Source organism: Hemibagrus wyckioides, linkage group LG10 (genome assembly GCF_019097595.1).
Source record: "Hemibagrus wyckioides isolate EC202008001 linkage group LG10, SWU_Hwy_1.0, whole genome shotgun sequence".
NCBI classification, from domain to species: domain Eukaryota; kingdom Metazoa; phylum Chordata; class Actinopteri; order Siluriformes; family Bagridae; genus Hemibagrus; species Hemibagrus wyckioides.
The window spans coordinates 13078727-13098572 of NC_080719.1; the positions used below are offsets into that span (position 1 = coordinate 13078727).

Below are 19846 nucleotides of genomic sequence, written 5' to 3' on the forward strand. Positions count from 1 at the left end.
AATCTGAAGGCCACATGAAGTTTGGAGGTCTGTAGCGATTGACTCTGCAGAAAGTTGGCGACCTCTTCGCGCTATGCGCCTCAGCATCCGCTGACCCCGCTCCGTCAGTTTACATGGCCTACCACTTCGTGGCTGAGTTGCTGTCGTTCCCAAACACTTCCACGTTCTTATAATACAGCTGACAGTTGACTGTGGAATATTTAGGAGCGAGGAAATTTCACGACTGGATTTGTTGCACAGGCGGCATCCTATCACAGTTCCACGCTGGAATTCACTGAGCTCCTGAGAGCGACCCATTCTTTCACAAATGTTTGTAAAAACAGTCTGCATGCCTAGGTGCTTGATTTTATACACCTGTGGCCATGGAAGTGATTGGAACACCTGATTCTGATTATTTGGTTGGGTGAGCGAATACTTTTGGCAATATAGTGTATATAGAATATATAAACAAGAACAGTACCAGTAATAAAAGGAAATTGAAAATTGAAATTGAAGCCACAGTAATGACCATATAATGTTGTAATACACCTTCAAAATCCCAAATGAATCCCATGGTTCTGCTTGGAATCTTTGATAGAGAAACTTCCTGGTTTCCTTCCTGAAGAGCTCATTCAGGCAGCCCATTTAAACTTTATCTAAAATGAAACTGACATACTCATATACTCGAATAGACATTTGGGGGGAAATAATTAGTGACCTGTAATTATGTTGTTTTATTCCTGTCACTTATTACAAGAATGATGTCATATTCTTGTTTATTCATTTGTAGTTATATTTAAGATCTACTGGAAACAAGTTATTTCCTGTTTACACTTATGCTGTTCTCTCACCAGCCTCTCTTCATTTCTCTCTAAAATAACGTCATGGTACTGAGAACCCCTCTATCCTGAAGACTCTTCTGTGTCGGAAGACTGACTTAACAAAGCACTAGAAATTCCTTTCCATTAACGTTAAATGGACCATAAACGTCAACTTATGAACGATTACACGCGTTTTTAATGCTTCCGTGGGGTGTCTGCTGTACAAGTCTCTGTGAATGAGCTGTTGTTATAGGAACGATAACAAAATGAATGCATTAATGTAATGATAGTAATAATGTGTGAGCTCCTGCTACAGATCATGAATGAAATAAATCAACATCTTCTGGCCAATCAGAATGCAGAATTCACCAGCGCTTTAGGTGCATGCTGTGTCCCATTTAGGACAAAGTATGATTTATCTGATCTATGATGCGGTCCTTCCTCTTTTCCGTGTGATTAACGGTGTGTGTGTGTGTGTGTGTGTGTGAGAGAGAGAGAGAGAGAGAGAGAGAGACCGAACTGGGTTGCGCTGTTACAGGCGGAGTAGGCGAAAGCACCCCCCCCGCTCTCTCTCTCTCTCTCTCACACACACACACACACACACACAACTCTCTGTGTGTGTGCAAGTGTGAAGGTTCCATGCAAATGCGTGTTAGAAAGAGGAACTGCTGGTCAGAAGGCACAGAGAAGCTCTTTACAGAAGCTTCAGGATTCAGGATCTTCAGCTTGTATATATTAGAGTAAAGCCTCGCGCTGATGATCAAACTTACCTGATTGAATCCGACTGACAGGAGACTGATGGATCTCTTCCTGTTCGTGGTGCGAGATTTTTAAAACCCTGTTTTTATTTATTTATTTATTTATTTTAAAATAAAACAAAAACCAACCAAAAAAAAGCTCTTTAAAGGCCTGCGAGTGAAGACACACTTCCGGGAAACCTCGCTACGACACCACAGGTACTGTTCATTTAAACACCGATCACGCTGTTTTACTCCATCATAGAGAAATCTGATTCATTTAGTATTTAATTTTCACACCGATTGCACGAATGATCGTCTCATTCGTAGACTGATCTAGGCACCCGTCACACCAGGCAATTGTATAAAGAACACAGCTGAGTGATAGTGAAGGCAGCTTACTGGTTTATGTTTGTTTAATTCACCGTAAAGTTCAGCGTTTCATTTGCAAAACAATGTTTCCTTGGATCGACTCATTTGAATTACAGCCCCATGCTGATAACGCTACACTGTTCACCTGAATAGAGAGCAGATCGTTGAGTAGAGACAGGTTCTAACATGAAATGCCTGAGACACTAGTGTGTGTGCTGTGATGGGCTGTCATAGAAAAATAATAATTTAAAAAAAAAAAAAAAACCCACCACAAACTACATTCTTTTGCTATAGTGTATACTGGAGTGTTTATCACAACAATTTTCCATTGATTACACATTTTTTTATTCATAAAAGAATATTTTCTGAGCAGTTAATTGTTGTGGGAACGTCAGTGGAACAAGTTAGTTCCTGTTACTTAAAAAGTGATTAACTGTGTGAGCACTTCCCTCACCAGCACAGTGTTAACACAGTGTTCCTCACAGGAAACTTCTCCATAGTCCATATCAAGGCATAGGTGTTCAAAAAACACATTTTAATGAATCCATCTATTGTTAAACTTATATTGTCCCTGTGTTAGAAATGATAATATTAGTACAGTGCATTAGGTCAAATCCGTGATTTGCAGCCGCATTATTGTTGAGCTGCTGTTGTAGAAAATTAATCAACACTTTCTGACCATTCATATATACGAGAATTCAGCAGCTGTGCTACTAATATATACACCGAGCAGGCATAACATTATGAGCAGTGACATCATTATGGCACCTGTTAGTGGGTGGATATATTAGGCAGCAAGTGAACATTTTGTGATGGCTACACGACTGGCTTTGAGCATCTCCAAAACTGCAGCTCTTTTGCGGTGTTCCCGGTCTGCAGTGGTCAGTATCTATCAAAGGATCCTTTAAGTCCTGTAAGTCCTTTAGATCCTGTAAGTTGTGAGGTGAGGCCCTTGGAGGATGCACCTCAGAACTTTCAGGACCTATTGGATCTGCTGCTAACATCGTGGTGCCACAGAACACCTCCAGGAATCTAGTGGAGTCCATGACTCGACAGGTCAGAGCTGTTTTGGTGGCAAAAGGGGGACCAACACAATATTAGGCAGGTGGTCATAATGTTATGCCTGATTTGGTGTATATCTAGCAGATTCTTAGACCCAAAAATTCAGAGAACCATAAGTTCAGAAATGATTGCATTAAACTATAACTGTAGGTTCAGTTTGTCTCTTTTTAGAGAATCCATAAAAAAAGTTTTATGTGGAACCTCATAACAACACATGGTTTGCCTTTCAGAGAAAGTCTCAGGTAGAACGCCTTAATAAGGCTAGAACCATTAACCATCAAAAGATCTCTCAAGGAACTCTATTTTACTAAAAGTATATAACAGTAGCTAACTATAGTGTATTATTATTATTATTATTATTATTATTATTATTATTATTATTATTATTATTATTATTAAAATATCATAACTATAAGAAGTTTCAATTGTTTCCTGTTTTTTAACAGTTTAATAAAATTTAATGGTGTAATTAAATACACTTTTCATACCAGTATAACAGTATAATTAAAAACACACTAATTACATTTTGTGAAGCTGAATTAAAAATTAGGGAAACTATTGGGAACCATTACAACCATTATCTCCTGATAAGAAGAAGTTGAATACAAACAATTAAGTCAATTCCCACAAGGAACTGAAATACTATTTCCTCTTCAGCAAGCATGCTTTTTTCTTTAAATAACTCAAACACAGTCTGGGTGATAAACCCAGATGTTGATGTTGCTGGTCAACAACATCACAACCACAACATTAGCTAAAGCTAGCCATGTAGATTTCTTTCACTTTCTTAACCTGATCACGTACAGCTGATGAGGTGTTTGCCAGCCCCCAGAGCAAATTGCAATGCAGACTTAGGTTATTAGCACATTCACTTATTGCTCTACTGTGGTGGATTGTCTCAGAAATAAAATATTATTGGCAGAATCATACTAAATTAATATAAATATGCACATACCAGGCTTTAACAGGTGCATTTGCATGAAAAAGAGAACATGAATATGACCTAATATGAATAAAAAAAAAATCAGAACTTTTAATGATAGTGTAGCTAAATTTCTCTTAGGCTCAATAATGATTAATATTGAGGGAAACAGAGCACCTAAAATCCCATATCATGTTCTGACAGATTTAAGTGGACACCGAAAAGAATGGGGCATCACTGTATTCAGTAACCTTTCACTTTACAAATTTCTAATCTGTGAAACATTATCTTTATGTTCATAAGAGAAACTGAGTTAAAAAAATAAAGTCTCGTTCGATTTCACTTTTATGTGTAAATGGTTTATATGAATAGGACAGATGAGTGCAAGTATTTCTTTGTATTCGACTGCTTGTTTTTATTCCAACAAATGAGCAAAAGCAAGGCCAAAAGAAGCAGTGGTGTTTGCAATGGTATTTGATAGCTATTAAAAAAAAAGTAAAATTCTTTGTGATTTTAGATAAAATACTGCTAGTGAATGAGTTGTGCAACATAATGCAACAATGATTTGGAAAGTACCTCTAATAGAGGAAGAATATGATAATGGGAATAACATGTAAATTCCCTAGGGCAATGAGGTTAACTAACCGGGTGAGATTGCAAGTGGTTTGTCTGTTGGGTTGGTTGGAACTGGAAATATATGAATGGGTGGAGTTTAGGAGTTGGCTGTGTTCGACGCTAGAAATGTTGGTGTGGCTGGATCTTAGTGTGGTGAAAAACCACCTGAAAAATTACGACAAATTGGTTTAAAAATTCTAGAATACATTACGAAGAGTATAGATAACAACCATCAAAGCTGGGAATATTGTTATGGTTAGAGCTCAGCAGGTTGGTGTGATTAAAGCTGACATCATTGGTGTAAATGAGGTTGATTTGGTGTAGCTAAAGCTGAGATTACTGGTGTGGTTGGAGCTTAGTGTGGTGTAACCTTATACATGATATCAAACATTTTAGAGTGTTAGTGGTGTTAGAGTTAAGAGTTTTGGTGTTATTGGAGCTGAGATTGTTGGTTTTGTTGGAGTGTTCGTGTTGGTATTGGTGTTGAGAGCATTGGTGTTGAACCTAAGAATGTTGGTGTGGTCAAATCTGAGAGTGTTGGTGTTGAGAGTGTTGGTGTAGCCAAAGCTGATAGTGTTGGTGTGGTTATGGCTGTGGTTGGTGTGGCCAAAGCTGGGGATTAGTAAGGTCAAAGCTGATAGTGTTGGTGTGGTTATGACTGTGGTTGGTGTGGCCAAAGCTGGGGATTAGTAAGGTCAAAGCTGATAGTGTTGGTGTGGTTATGGCTGTGGTTGGTGTGGCCAAAGCTGGGGATTAGTAAGGTCAAAGCTGATAGTGTTGGTGTGGTTACGGCTGTGGTTGATGTGACCAAACTTGGGGATTAGTAAGGTCAAAGCTGATAGTGTTGGTGTAGTTATGGCTGTGGTTGGTGTGGCTAAAGCTGAGAGGGTTAGTGTGGTCAAAGCTGAAAATGTTGGTTTCTTACATTACCCACAATGCTGTTTGAATACCTGCTGATGTTGGTCCAGTGGCATGTAGTCCTTGCTTCATCTCTAGCTAAAGAGAGAGATGCAGCAGTGCTTTAGTCCTTAAGTTTACCCATCTCTCTCACCTCTTCCATACGTTCTGCTCAAACAGATCATCTTCCACAGCTTCAACTTTCATGCTAGCTGAGTCAAATCTCTGCTGTCCCATAAAGCGGTATTATATAGCTCTATATTTATATAACTTCTCAAAGGCAAATTGAATATACAACAACAGCCATCGAATTAGCAGAATTATCACTAAACACATCACAAACATTTCAATATAAAAATATTCAGTGTGTTCTAGGGTGGAGTTTTCACTTAATGTCATGTGTTTCCTGTTGATGTGTTTCCAGAGAGTGTTACTGCTTGACTGCAGTTGGGAGGAAAACGTCACCTTGTGTATGATCAAGTTTTCATCTTTGATCTCTTGATGTGCTAGTTAAAAACCACCTTATGTGGCATGTGGTGCCACTGAAACTGTGTACAGCCTGGATTTCAGACTAATTGCTTTCAGTGCATTGTTTAACTGATGCACTGAGCACAGGCTGTCAGGAAGCGTTAGGATACTTCAATTTTGTTGTGTTTTTTCAATGAGATATCAGAGTTCATAGCTATAGTAGGTGGATGTTGTATTAAACTATTGGCTTTTGATTGTTTGATACCATAACGAGTATAAAGTAGTAATTATCGATAGCTGCATTTATCCAAAGTAACTTACTTTTGATAAACTATTGATAAAAGTATAAAGCAAAACAGCTGTGGGTTAAAGAACTTGTTCAAAGGCTCGATAGCGGCTCATTGACATTGTTTGGATTCAAATTAAGGATCTATATCGCAGAAGCCGTTCACGGTGACTGTACTAGTTAAGGAAATGGTGATTCATAATAGATAAGCTACATGTATGTTTACAGTTTGCTCACTATACTGCTAACTTCTGTTTGTTGCTGTGTATGTTACAAAGATGTGACTCACTCAGAATGACTCAGTGTCTATACGGTGGGGTGGGTGGGGGATGTTAACTGCTTTCACATCCTTCAAAATTTTTTTTTATCTTGGCAAGTGAAAATATCTTGAATAAAGATCTAACATTTGATCATAATGAGATTCAGATTTGACCCTAATTTACCCTTTTACTCTGACTATAGATTGAAAAGAAAGCATTATTTAAATCATAACATTTTAAGTAATTACAAGGCCTTGATGTCATTAGCTTGGATCCTAGTTAACTAATTCTGTGCTAAAAAAACATAATCCTTTTACTCATTTAAGAGCAAAAATACTACCAGTATCAGTAAAGTTGCATGAGAGAGGATATTGCACTTGTGAATGGGAAAATTATTTTTTATTAGAAAAATAAAACAAATTTAATTTACAATATGTTTCCATGCTAATTACCACTTGTTTTGTTACATTCATCCAGTCACTTTAATACAATTTTATGATCTAGTTTTGATGTTTAAAGATTTCACTCTTTATTGTAGATATGTAGTATGAATGATATGTTATGGTATATTTTTTCCATATATGTCAAATTTCTTTGTTACAAAAATTGCAGTTTTGATTCCACAGTTGCTGGGACTCTGAGGGAGCGTTGCTGAGATGGCTGATGGAAAATTGGGCTTGGAGACCCTGAGCGAGGACGTGCTGAACAAACTCGCAGAGATGCTGGACAACTCAAACTGCAGCTGGAGGCAATTGGCAGAAGCAGTTAAAGAGCAGCCACAATTCTGCTACAGGTACGATCTTGAGGAATATTCTCTGTTGCTTGTTTCTGGTCTGTCACACTATTAGTCCCTGTTTTCATCCCTGTTTTTCTGAAGCTCTTGTAGGCTTACTCAATGCTGATTGGACTAAATGTCCTAGCACATCTGGCACACAAGCTCCACCCCTGGTGTTTCAAAGATAAATAGACATCATTATGAGCTTTCATTTTTTACATCTACATCAGATTATTTGCTGTTAACAAATGTTTTAAGGTGGATTTCTTTTTATTTAATTTTTGAAGAAGTGAGAAGCAAAGCTAGAGCTAATTTATTTCTATTCATGTGGCCGCAGGCACAGTAGTGTCAGGTGACAAGGCAGGGACAGGGACAGACCTGAGTAATATGGGTTGCGCTCTAGGTTTCACATGACTATGTGTAGGATTGTTTGATATTGTAATGAGTATAAAGTAGTAATTATTAATAGCTGCATTTATCCAAAGTAACTTACTATTGATAAAAGTATAAAGCAAAACAGTTGTGGCTTAAAGAACTTGTTCAAAGGCTCGATAGCGGCTCATTGACACTGGATTCAAATTAAGGATCTATATCGCAGAAGCTGTTCACATTAACTGTGCTAGTTAAGGAAATGGTGATTCATAATAGATAAGCTACGTGTATGTTTACAGTTTGCTCACATGTCTAGCAAAGCTAGAGCTGATTTATTTCTATTCATGTGGCCACAGTCACAGTAGTGTCAGGTGACAAGGCAGGGACAGACCTAAATAAAATGGGTTGCGCTCTAGGTTTCACATGACTGTGTGTAGGATAAGTGGAACAGAAAATGGATGGATGCATGGAAGTTACTATGGTGATTAAAAGAAAAGGAATAGTTTGAAGAAAAATCTAATTTATACTGTTTGCAGTATTCCACTTGCTCCATATATGGTTGATCAGCTGTTTGGTGTCCATGTTTTTTTGGTGTCTATGTTCCTCCCTGTGTGCAGTGAGAAGGAGATGACCAGCTGCTCTCTCCAGGTGCTCAACGCTCGTGGCAGTCCTGGCCGATACCTGCTGACTCTGCTTGCTGACAGGAAGTGCACACTGGCCTACTTGCTGCAATGCCTTAGAAAGATCGAACACCATGGGGCTGTCAACTTCCTCACGGCATATAGTATTTACATACACACATTTGTCTTGCTGTCCTTCACTGACATAATTATTAATGCAGCTAATTAACATTGTGCTCAACCTTAATTTAACTCATTAAATTAAACAGCAAAAAGTAAAGCTATAGCCACACACACACACACACACACACACACACAAAAGTAGTTTAATAATAATATTTAACAACATTTAAAAAAAAAAAATTTTGTTTCACAGTAACAGAATAGGAAAATGTTTTCAGAAAAAAAATTGTGTTACAAAATTTTCCAGTGTTTTTTGGATTGAGAGGTTTGTGAGGACTACACTAGCCTCAGTGAAACCAAAAGTTATTTATTTATGACACCGGAGGCATCCGTGAAATCAGAGAAGGAATTCACAGGCAGACTTGCAGGACATGCTTTAAATGTCTCTGAAAATATTTTAGATATTCACTGGTATTAACACATAACCAACAAAAATATCACATGATTTCTCAAGGCCTTATCAGAAGCATATCATTTATTGTTGCAGTATACTTATATATGTGTGTGTGTGTGTGTGTTGTTTTACTTACAGTGTTGCCAATAGAGATAACGACTAATCCTCAGAATGTGCAAGTGCCGAAGGGCAGCTCAGTAACCCTCAGCTGCATAGCCAAAGGTCCACCGGGACTCAGCTACCAGTGGTTCAGAAAGGAAGACGAGGTCTGAACTAGGGCTGTAGTAACACAATGCTACTGTCTTTATTTGTTTAGGGATCTAAGTATGTGTATCTGTATTTATATCTGTATCTGTTTATCCATATAGTGCTCCAAGCATCAGTATATGTACAGCATATACATATTTCTTTATATATATATAAAATATAATCCCTTGCACAATGCCCCCAGAAACACTGGAAACCCCCCAGATGTAGAAATGTGCTTTGTGTCAGCATGTTGTGTGAATTCTGGTTATATTCAGTTCCTCAACCTCAGCTATGTGACTTAAGATAATTTTTTATCCTGCTCACACAATTACCATTTAGATTTTATCAGTCTATGAATTTTTTTTTAGTATAGCAGGTATGCCTCCACTGCTTACATTAGTACTAATTTGTTTGTCCAAAATGTCCTTAAAATATACTTAAAGTAGAAAGGAAGCTATCGATAAAAGATATTTCAGACATTTGATTTTGCTGTGATCTCAACCCTGGTTGAATCATTTCCAAAATCTGTAATCCTACAAACATTTTGTTGCTTGTTCTTGAGGTATCGTGCTGACGAGAATTTCATACATGAAAGTTAAAACCTCCCTCTTGCACAACTTCTTTTGTTGCATGCTGTAGGATCACAGTTTGCACAAAACACATATAGTGTGCCTCCTGTTCATATCTGTGTCATCTGTTCTTTATAAATAATGTATTGGTATTGAGTTACATCCCCAGTGTGAACTGAAAAGCCAAACAGGATGTGTTAAGAAAGTAGGATAGTTCAGGTAGTTTAGTTGCAGGAGGTCTCTTTATAATAAGAGCAAAACAACGCAGGATTTGTTCCCATCCCAAACACACACACACACGAAATATCAACACTATGAATATACAAATGCAAAACAAAACTGTCCTTTTTAATTTGCAGCTAAAAAAAAGTTGTTACCTCTCCAGTTTTCTTTGTTGAAGCTAACCAGACTAACAGAAGGTGTAGACATGTTCCTCATGTACACTACCAGTCAAAAGTTTGGACACACCTTTTAATTCAATGTTTTTTGTTTAGGCATTTATTTTCTACATTCTAGAACAATACTGGAGATTTCAAAACTATGAAATAACACACATGGACTTAAATAGTCCATATGTAATGACAACAAAAAACAGTCAGTTGTTATTTTAACACACGAAGGTCAGGTGTGCTGGAATAGTTCTTGCAAGAACAGTATTGTCAAGTGCATTTGCAAAACCCATCAAGCACCATGATGAAACTGGCTCACATGAAGACCATCCCAGGAAAGCAAGACCAAAACTGACCTCTGCTGCAGAGGAGAAGTTCATTTAGAGTTACCAGCCTCAGAAATCACCAATTAACAGCACCTCAGATTAGAGCCGTTATGAAGGCTTTACAGAGCATCAGTAGCAGACATATCTCAATATCAACTGTTCAAACGACATTATTGTGTATTTCTGCTGCCTTCAGCATTGTTTTACAATGTAGAAAGAAATAAACATGACCATGGAATTAGAAGATGTATCCAAACTTTTGACTGGTAGTGTAGAAATGTTCAGACACTTAATTTGAAATTATCTGAGTTTGAATTGAAATGATGCTAAATGAAATAATGTGTTTGTTGTGTAGCTGCCTGGTGCGAATTTGCCAGATCTGATTCTGAACCCGGCTCAGGAAGGTGCCTACATTTGTCGCGTCAATGCTGGGGAGATGTACGCGTTCAGTGCGTGGGCTCATGTCCGACTGCTGCGCTCTGCCGATTCAGGTGACCTGATTAATCCTCCAATCAGAGCTTGTTTTATACCACAAATGTCTGTGAGACTAAAAATGTCTCTGATTTTATTGCAGGCTCTGTCAACTTTCCATCATCAGTGAGTGGACTGTGTATAACACAGCAGCCCAAAGCTCATGTGCTGTCTGAGGGTGATGCCTTACATCTGGAATGTTCTGCCCAGGGCAACCCACCTCCCCAGTTTCAGTGGTACCACAACAAGCAACCTTTTCAGAATGCCACCAGACAGATCATAAAGGTATCTATCTATCTATCTATCTATCTATCTATCTATCTATCTATCTATCTATCTATCTATCTATCTATCTATCTATCTATCTATCTATCTATCTATCTATCTATCTATCTACCTTCCAACTATCTATCTATCTATCTATTCCTGTTATATTTTAGCATTTTTGCTAATGATTAACATTTTTAATTTATTAACGAATGGAACCTAATACCTTTAATCCATTTATTGTCAAATGTTCTAAAAACATCAGTAAAATGTGTTAGCTCCTGGTATGACTTGTATTATACTAGAACGTATATAAACTCTTTTTTTGTCCCTTTTTCTCTCTCTCTCTTGACGTTAATAAAACACAAAAAAATGCAGCTTGTCATGTTACAGAGAAAGCATAAATAGTAAACTGTCCCATGGCACAAAACATTGACTGTTACAAAGCACTAGAGACTGGAGAAATGTTATGGATAATTAATCAACACCTGATTTTAGAACTCAAGCGCACTGTGATATAAATATCTTTACATTGACTTGGATTCTCAAATATGATTGGACAGTAGTTCCAACTGTAACATGAACGACAGATTAATATTAGTGCCTTTTTGCTAATTCGATATGGTTTCTATAGTAACACCTCATACACAGGAACTTGTAAGACAGATGCTCAACGCGTTAAAAAAAGGTGTTGTTTAACAGAGTAAACAGTAATATTTTCATGTATTCACTTCATTTTTGCATGTTGTAATTCCACACTGAGGTTGGAAAATTCTGATTTAATTTATTTTGCTTACACTTTTTACATCACAAACTTCTGGCCATTTCACACTTTTTATATCCTTTATATATAAATATGTGTGTGTGTGTGTGATGTTTTTAGATTCCGTGTGTAACCACAGCAGACAGAGGCATCTATAGCTGCAGAGTGTACAATCTTTATCATGAGATGTGGAGTGAAAACGTGCAAGTAGAAATTGGTAAGAAATGTTAAACACATTAAAGACAGGTGATAAAGGAAAAAAGGCTACAGTGCTCCTTTGGTATTGATTCTACTACTTCCTGGAAGTAGAACTATGAACACTGTTCAGCTGAAAGTTTTTCCCTTTGGTGTGATGATGATGATGGTGGTGGTGGTGGTGGTGGTGGTGGAGAGTAACTTTCAGCCTCATAAATCCTGTGTGCTATGGATGAGGGGAAGCATCATCCTAAAAGATGTTCATCTTAGGACAAAGTGATCAATCAGAAGAACTTTGTATTGATTTGCAGCAATGGTTCCCCTGACAGAGATTCTATATGTGGGGTTAAACCACGTAGCAAAAATAAATAAATACTGCCCAGCATAGCCAGTGGTATGTTTTTCCTTTAATTTGTCACTTGGAAGAAATAGCACTAAACTCTACTATAAACAAATGACACTGTTTTAATTCAGGTCCTGGGTCCTGCACTGGAGGCTACTGGGAAACAGATGATGGACGTATGATAAGTTTTTATGACATCTACTTAGAGTTATTGGTTTGCATTTATATCCGCTTAATCCACTCATGGGTGCACTTACTTTTCAGATAAAGCCAGTTCTCTTCCACGACAGATGGGGGATTTGTATGGTATGGTACAGTTACATTTCATAAAAAGAGATTAAACCTGTACAATTTCATTCATTCACATTATCAGGAAGTTCTTATTACTAATGCTTTCATTCTTAAAGCATTAACCATAAATTTCTTGTATGTTTTTAGCCACAGACAAGGTCGCACTGCTGATGGGGAATATGAATTATGCACACCACCGCGAGCTCAGAGCTCCCATGGCTGACGTATATGAGCTGAGCAACCTCTTGCGGCAGCTCGACTTCAAGGTGGTCTCTCTGCTCGACCTCAACCGGCATGAGATGCATCGAGCCGTCTGCGAGTTCCTGCTGCTGCTCGGCCGTGGAGTCTACGGTACACCTCTGCTCATTCTTACAACATGGTGAAAATGTAGTGCATATTTTAGGGAAGTTTGATTTTTAGGGACAAGACTCTGGAAAGTTATGTGAATTAATATGCAAGAGGTTTAATAACATTTGCAAATCCATGCCCAATACATCAAAGATCAAATCCAAAGCTAAAAGATCCAGACAAGGGACAGATATTAAATATCATATAAGTAAATGCAATACAGAGGCTCAGAACGATCATAAACAAAAGACTTTGCAGTGTGTGTATGATTGCAGGTGCTTTATATAGACTGAAAACAGGAAGTGGTGAAACAATGTATGGACTGTCCTAGTATTTGGGTTTTTGCATCTTTTGCAGAGAAACTGGTCAGTGTTTAGCAGCATTAATGGCTGAGTTGGTAATAGTGTGAGTTTCTCTAGTCTATGCCAACACAGTACAAGTGTGTTATCATCATGAATCATTTCCAGCTTTCTGCCTTTAGGCACTGAAGGCCAGTAAGTACCAAAATCCTAAAAAGTAAAGTCTACATGCCAGTCAGACAGGATGTTGTTCACAGAGACTTTTGTTACTTGTTAGTTGCATTAATCTTAGGGCAGTAAACAGTGCCCAACTGTATACCTATATACCAATTGTAGGCATCTATATTTTATCTAATGACCTCAGGGTTTTACTTTATTCTAGATGTAACTGATGTGTCTTCACAGCTGATTCTGTCTGTATGCCTCTATGGTGCAGGGCTGCTTTATTATGCTGGACATGGCTATGAGAATTATGGAAACAGCTTCATGGTGCCTATAGATGCTCCGGCCTCGTACACCTCGGATCACTGTCTCTGGGTGCAGGACGTTTTACAGCGCATGCAGGAGCGCCAGACCGGCCTCAACGTCTTCTTGCTGGACATGTGTCGCAAACGGTAAGGTTTATAACATCCTCTAACACTGTCTGTTTGTGCTGGAGCAGTGTGTATATGACTAATATCCACAAAGAAATGTAATTATCAGGAACATCAGGATATACTGGTTTTAAATGAAAGCATTTATTAAGTATGTAAAAAACATTTTAGGACATGGTGTAATAGGAAAATAATCAGTGACAGGACGGTGTGGTGAAGCAAACCCCAAAGTGTTTGACTTATACCACAGCAATTTGCCAATGATTAATTTTTATTCATTAAAGAATGAAAAATCACATATTATTCAATTATAGTTACATTTCATATTAACAATGATGAAACAAAGCAAGCCTCTCATTTATTCTTTTTCTTGAAGTTAAAAAGACGGAAAAATGCAGCTTGTCATGTTAATAAGAAACAACATAGCACAGAAATACTCCTTCATCTTGTCCCACATTGGAATATTTGCTGAGTGTTAAGAAACACTGACACTGGAGACTCCTTCCACAAAACCTCACTGTATCAATGGTTATTTGTTATTCAATAACAGCACATTTTTCATACATCTTTTTTAATCTTTGATAATGTGGAGTGTCTTCCATACAAGTCCTTGTGTATGCTGCCTGAGATACGATCACATATTAGAATAAGTGCTTAAAAATAAACCTGTACTACTGTCAGAGCTGCTGTTATAGAAACACCTCTTGATCAGACTCGATAATTAATATAACAATAACATTACATAATGTCAATTAACATATCAGTTTCATCTTGTTAAACCATTCTGTGAAATAAACTTCCTTTTCCAGTCTGTTCAGTCTTTGCGTATGTGTATTACTGTTACAGAAACTTGAACGATGACATCATCCAGCAGCCTGGACCGCTGAAAGTCACAGCAAACATTGTGTTCGGCTATGCCACGTGAGTCTTACAGACTTTGTTTATATGCTGGTTGTTAAATCATGAAGATCATGAAGGTGAGTGTTTGTCTCTCTGCATGTAGATGTGTTGATGCTGAGGCTTTTGAGGTAAACAAAGATGACCTGTCCAATGGTATATTCATGAGCTTCCTGAAGAAGAGACTGATGGAGCAGGAGAAGGTCACCGTCATGCTGGACCGAGTAGCAGAAGGTTCTGGGCTTCACCTTATATCATTTATTATTAGTCCAAATGAGCTTGTGTCTAATTGATGATATAGTGAGTTCTGCTATAGGGCATTTATTTAGTATTCATTATCACTAATTTCATAACAGTCAAGTTCTCAAACATGGGATATTCTTTTGAGCATTCCAATTTCCAAGTTCATTTGTCTTATTACATTGAATGTAGAGAAAAAATAGATGCTAATGAGGATATTACTGTTTATAGCTGCTTATAATCTACATGATAGCAGGAACTATCTTGTTCTCAAGATGTTTCACGACAATAAATGTAAATATATACAGATACATTACAAATTAAAAAGAAAGAAATAATTGCAATCTTGGGCATATTGCTGTTCAATGAAATAATCAACTTCATGATGGTAACATGCAGGATAGCAGCTCTCTCCCAAAAGGTTTAATTTAATTAGCTGGATGTAAGAGCAGTTATGTTGCTGCACACTGTACACATTTAAGCTGGGCATATAAGACAGTTCTAAACAGGGCATTAGCAGTAGCGGTTATTTAGAATTTTCACACTTTTGAGGTTTGAGCTCTGTTCTGACACTGAATAATAACCTGAAACTGGTTATTTTTAGTCTTGTTTCAACTGCAGATCACAGAGTATTTCCTGTGTCTGCTTAAGAGTGATTTGGACATGCTCTGATTATGATTACAGATATGGGGAGGTATGAGTTGACTCGTGGACGGCAGGCCCTGGAGCTGCGCAGTAACCTTTCTGAGCGCCGGACTTTAACGGATCGCATTCAGGCACCAGATTGTCCAGTCATGGCATCAACACGTAACTTGCAGTGGTCTATAGCACATGGTGAGATCATCTGAGTTTCTCATATGATTCCCATAGTGTTAAAAGATAGAGAGGGCACATTTGTACAGTTCAATATTACACAATTCAGGCCACCCTGGTTTTATCAATATGGCCTCCAAAAGAGGAAACATTAACTTATTGCAGTATATGTAGAATAGCCAGTGCTGTATACAGTAGCTATAGAGTAAAAAAATGTATATGCATATATGATTTAGTTCTATGCAACTATACACATATGTCACAAGTACTGGTACATGAGCATTTGTTGACAAATGCTTCTGTGGTCTGGTTCTCCAAAAATGTGTTTGTTTGAATAAAGTCTATGGAATGGACACTCTGAAAGCAATCAGAGGTATCAGGTTTTCGAGGCACTTCACAAGTAGACAATTCTCAGGCTATCCAAGAAAGACCGCACTCTTACTCTCCTTTTGCTTTTATAATAATATCCACTATTCTGTAAAGGTCTTTCACTTGATATAGGGGTGTAGCTGTGGGGATTTTGCTCATTTATTGAGGTCAGATACTGATTCTGAGTTCTTTGCATGCAGTTCCAGTTCACCCCAAAGGTGTTCAGTGGGGTTGAGGTCAGAATTCTGTGCAGAACACTTGAAATCTCTCACTCCAACCCTGACACACTATGTCTTTATGGTGCTTGCTGTGCACAGGGGTATTGTCATGCTGGAACAGGTTTGGGCTTCTTAGTTCCAGTGAATGGAAAATCTTAACAGCATATAAAGACATTCTGGACATTTACATGCTTCAAAATCTGTGTTTATATTTGGAGAAGGCCCATATATGGGTGTGATGGTCAAGTGTCCACATACTTCTGGTCCTATAGTGTATAACACACTACAGATTAAAAGATTTACAAGAATATAAATGTTTCTGCATCTGTGAATTAGGAAGGTGGTCACACATTTCTTCAAGATTTGACAAAAATTTATTGAAATACCTCAAAAAAAGCACTGACACTGCTGAAATGCTGTCTTTTTTGGTGTGACAGCTCTGCCAGAGAGTCGTGTGCTTCAGTTTGACTGCGGCGTGAAGGTACAGCTGGGTTTCGCCGCTGAATTTTCTAATATCATGATCATCTACACTCGGATACTGGAGACACCCCCAGACATCAGTACCTGCTCCGCCCAGCTGTCTGATTTCACTGAGGTACATTCAGTTTCTAAAAACCTTGCCAACTAAAACAGAAAGTTCTATTCATCTGATGGACACACTATTTACATTTCAAGAGAGTTAGAAAGGGAAATGCTGGTGAGGGAATGACTGTTTAAAGCTGCTACAGCATAATGATAACAAGCATTAGCTTCATGGATGGTCCTCAATGATCAAAAATCATTCAGCCAGTTGCTGTGGTATAAAAGTAGCAAAACACTTCAGGATGTTTTGTAGGAAAATAATCACCTTAGTTGTGGTGTTTAGGACCCGGCCATTCATTATTTTCCTAAAACAGCACACCCCATCTTATTTTATTCCTTGCATAAATACCACTCTTGCTTTATTTTAATTGTGATTTTTAAAAGAGTTTGTCAGATTTTCTGCTTATTCAGCTGTTCAGAGGAAGAGTTGTTACCATTAGCACTAGCAATGTAGCTTTTATGCAACAACATGCAATGGAAAATTCAGACATGAAATTTGGAGAATCACAAAAGAAAAAATGGGGACATTTCACCTGCATTTCACCTGCAATGGGGACATCTCACCTGCAGTTAACAAAAAGAAACACCCCTACATTATATAGACATTTGATATTGACTTATATTGCATGGTATATTGTTTTAGGGCCCAGAGATCGACCTTAAGCATACCAATCAAGCGAGTCTCAGAGATGCTGGGAGTTTGCTGTTAGTCATGGACGATCTTCTACCACAAGAACAGCCGCGACTCTTCACTCGTCTTTGTGCACTGCAAAGACTCAAGGTCATTACTGGTTTCCCTTCTCAAGAATAATAAGATGTATCTGGTGGCTTCAGTGGCTGTGCTTACATGCAGAGTTTTAGCATTCTGTACATATTCTTTCCAATTTCAGATTTCCAATTAACTATTTATATGGATGCTAAAATGCCAACTCTATAGAGATATTAGTCTAAGCTTTTTGATTATGCTTTTTAAAATAGTTAAAAACATAGCAAAATGTCACCTAAGGTGTTATTATTGAATAGACAGTAAGAAGAAGAGTTTGTGTCCACAATTGCAAGGCATTCAGAAATAAGGATGCACTGCTTAAAATTGACAATTGAAATTGATAAAAATGCACACATTATCTATCATGATGTTTTTACTTACTCATACATACTGAGACAAATTTATTAAGGTCAGTTTACAGCCTGCATGTGCCTCATGTTAAATTGACACCCAGTCTACCATCCAAAAAAACCTCACAATTATTTAACTACATTCAACCACATTTTTTAATTTATCATTTGAAATCCATTTCTTTTTGAATTCTTTTCTTAATTATTCTATTTTTGGATTGGTTTACTCTGTCCTTCATGAGGTGTTTTTCTTTATACCAAATGAGCTCTTTAGTCAGATTATTGAACTGCATTTAAACATAGCTACTGATTTAATATGTGTGTGTTTATTTTCCGTACAGAGCGAGCTGTCGTTCACTGTTTGTCTGCACTATCAGTACATTCATCTTGATGAGGAGGTTCAGGAACGGCGAATAATAACTGTGGGCAAACCCCTGGTTTCCAAACTGAACCTGCACGAACCACAGAGATTCCCCACTTCATTGGCATCATTCTCGTCTGATCTTCAGTCTGTAAACATGCCAACGTACTCGTCTTTTGCTCAGGATCTGCAAACCAGTTTGCCTTCCTTAGATGTTTCCTACACTGAATCAGCCGATTCCTGCTTTTACCCACAAGCTGGATTCTCTTCTGCTTCTGATCTGAAGAGGAGAAATGAACCCGAGGAGAACATCAGCCCTGAGTTCCTCACGTCAGAGGAAGCCAGAGAGTCCAAAAGTTTCACTCACACTAGTGCTGACAAACCTTTCAAATTCAGCAACTTTCATTCCTTCTAGTGTAAACGTGTGCTAGGTGACCTTATTTTCTGTTGATGTTTAACTCAAAATGGTGTCAGCTGTCCAGTGGTGGATTCCTTGTATGGCCACAAGGCATTTTAAAAAACATAATTCATACATTTAGGGTGCTGAATGTATATTATATAGTATATTGTTTAATAATCAATTTTTCAAAAGAACTTAAAAGTTATGTGTATAAATGTCTCCCATGAACATGACGGACATACAGAGTCTATCGGTAAAAGATCAGTTTAACTTATATCATATTTTGAAATAATGATATCTTAGAGATGTTTTTGAAAATTGTAAAATGTTTATTTCCTCTGTTCTAACAGGAAATTGTATTAGAGACAGGTGAAAAACATGAAATACTTGAGATGATAAGTAGCTGAAGAGGTCTTAAGAATGATATCTTAATATACATATCTTAATATACAAAATGCTGTATATTGTTACAATAGAGTTATTAATATATTTGTTTTTGGATATAAACAAAAATCTTAATATCCAAAAAAGCTAAAACTCTGTTTTACCTTTAAATACACCATGGACATGGAATGAATCGTCACAAAGAACTGCCTATTTTTTTTATTATTAATTTTCAGTTGTAATACTGTCAGGCTATGCAATATGTAATATGTTGTATTAATGATCTGCATAAGGAATTTTATACCATAGACTGATTGCATTTCTATGAGTCGTATGCAGGTAAAAACCATTGATCACATATTTATAAAAAATTTTTTTTTTTTACATTTTTTAAGGTAATTAAAATTGTGACTTTTACGGATTTGTGATACTTAGTTTTTTAACATTTAGCTTGAAATTAAATTAAATTATATGGGGAAGCAATAAATGGTATGGAGTTAAGTGTGTTGGAGTCAGGAGGACAGCAGAAGAAAGGATATAGGGATTGAATGGAGGGAGCGTATTTGGGAATCCATAGGTAAGGGTTGCTTGGAGGCAGTG

General features: G+C 37.4%; 1 protein-coding gene across 2 annotated transcripts; it reads left to right on the forward strand.

Annotated features, from left to right (window-relative positions):
- The first annotated feature begins 1336 nt into the window (after positions 1–1336).
- On the forward strand, positions 1337–19650 carry malt2 (MALT paracaspase 2). 2 transcript variants are annotated; one of them, XM_058401414.1, is made up of 17 exons: positions 1337–1756; positions 7032–7212; positions 8184–8350; positions 8902–9029; positions 10652–10787; positions 10871–11052; positions 11918–12014; positions 12467–12511; positions 12600–12641; positions 12774–12977; positions 13710–13887; positions 14713–14787; positions 14870–14997; positions 15688–15837; positions 16841–16998; positions 17629–17766; positions 18443–19650. In XM_058401414.1, exons 2-17 carry the CDS (start codon positions 7076–7078, stop codon positions 18875–18877), a joined length of 2400 nt encoding a protein of 799 aa, XP_058257397.1. In that variant the 5' UTR covers positions 1337–1756; positions 7032–7075; the 3' UTR covers positions 18878–19650. The 2 variants fall into 2 exon arrangements, with proteins under 2 accessions (XP_058257397.1, XP_058257396.1); XM_058401413.1 differs by having other exon boundaries at positions 1338–1756; positions 7046–7212; positions 18443–19649.
- The last annotated feature ends 196 nt before the right edge of the window (positions 19651–19846 follow it).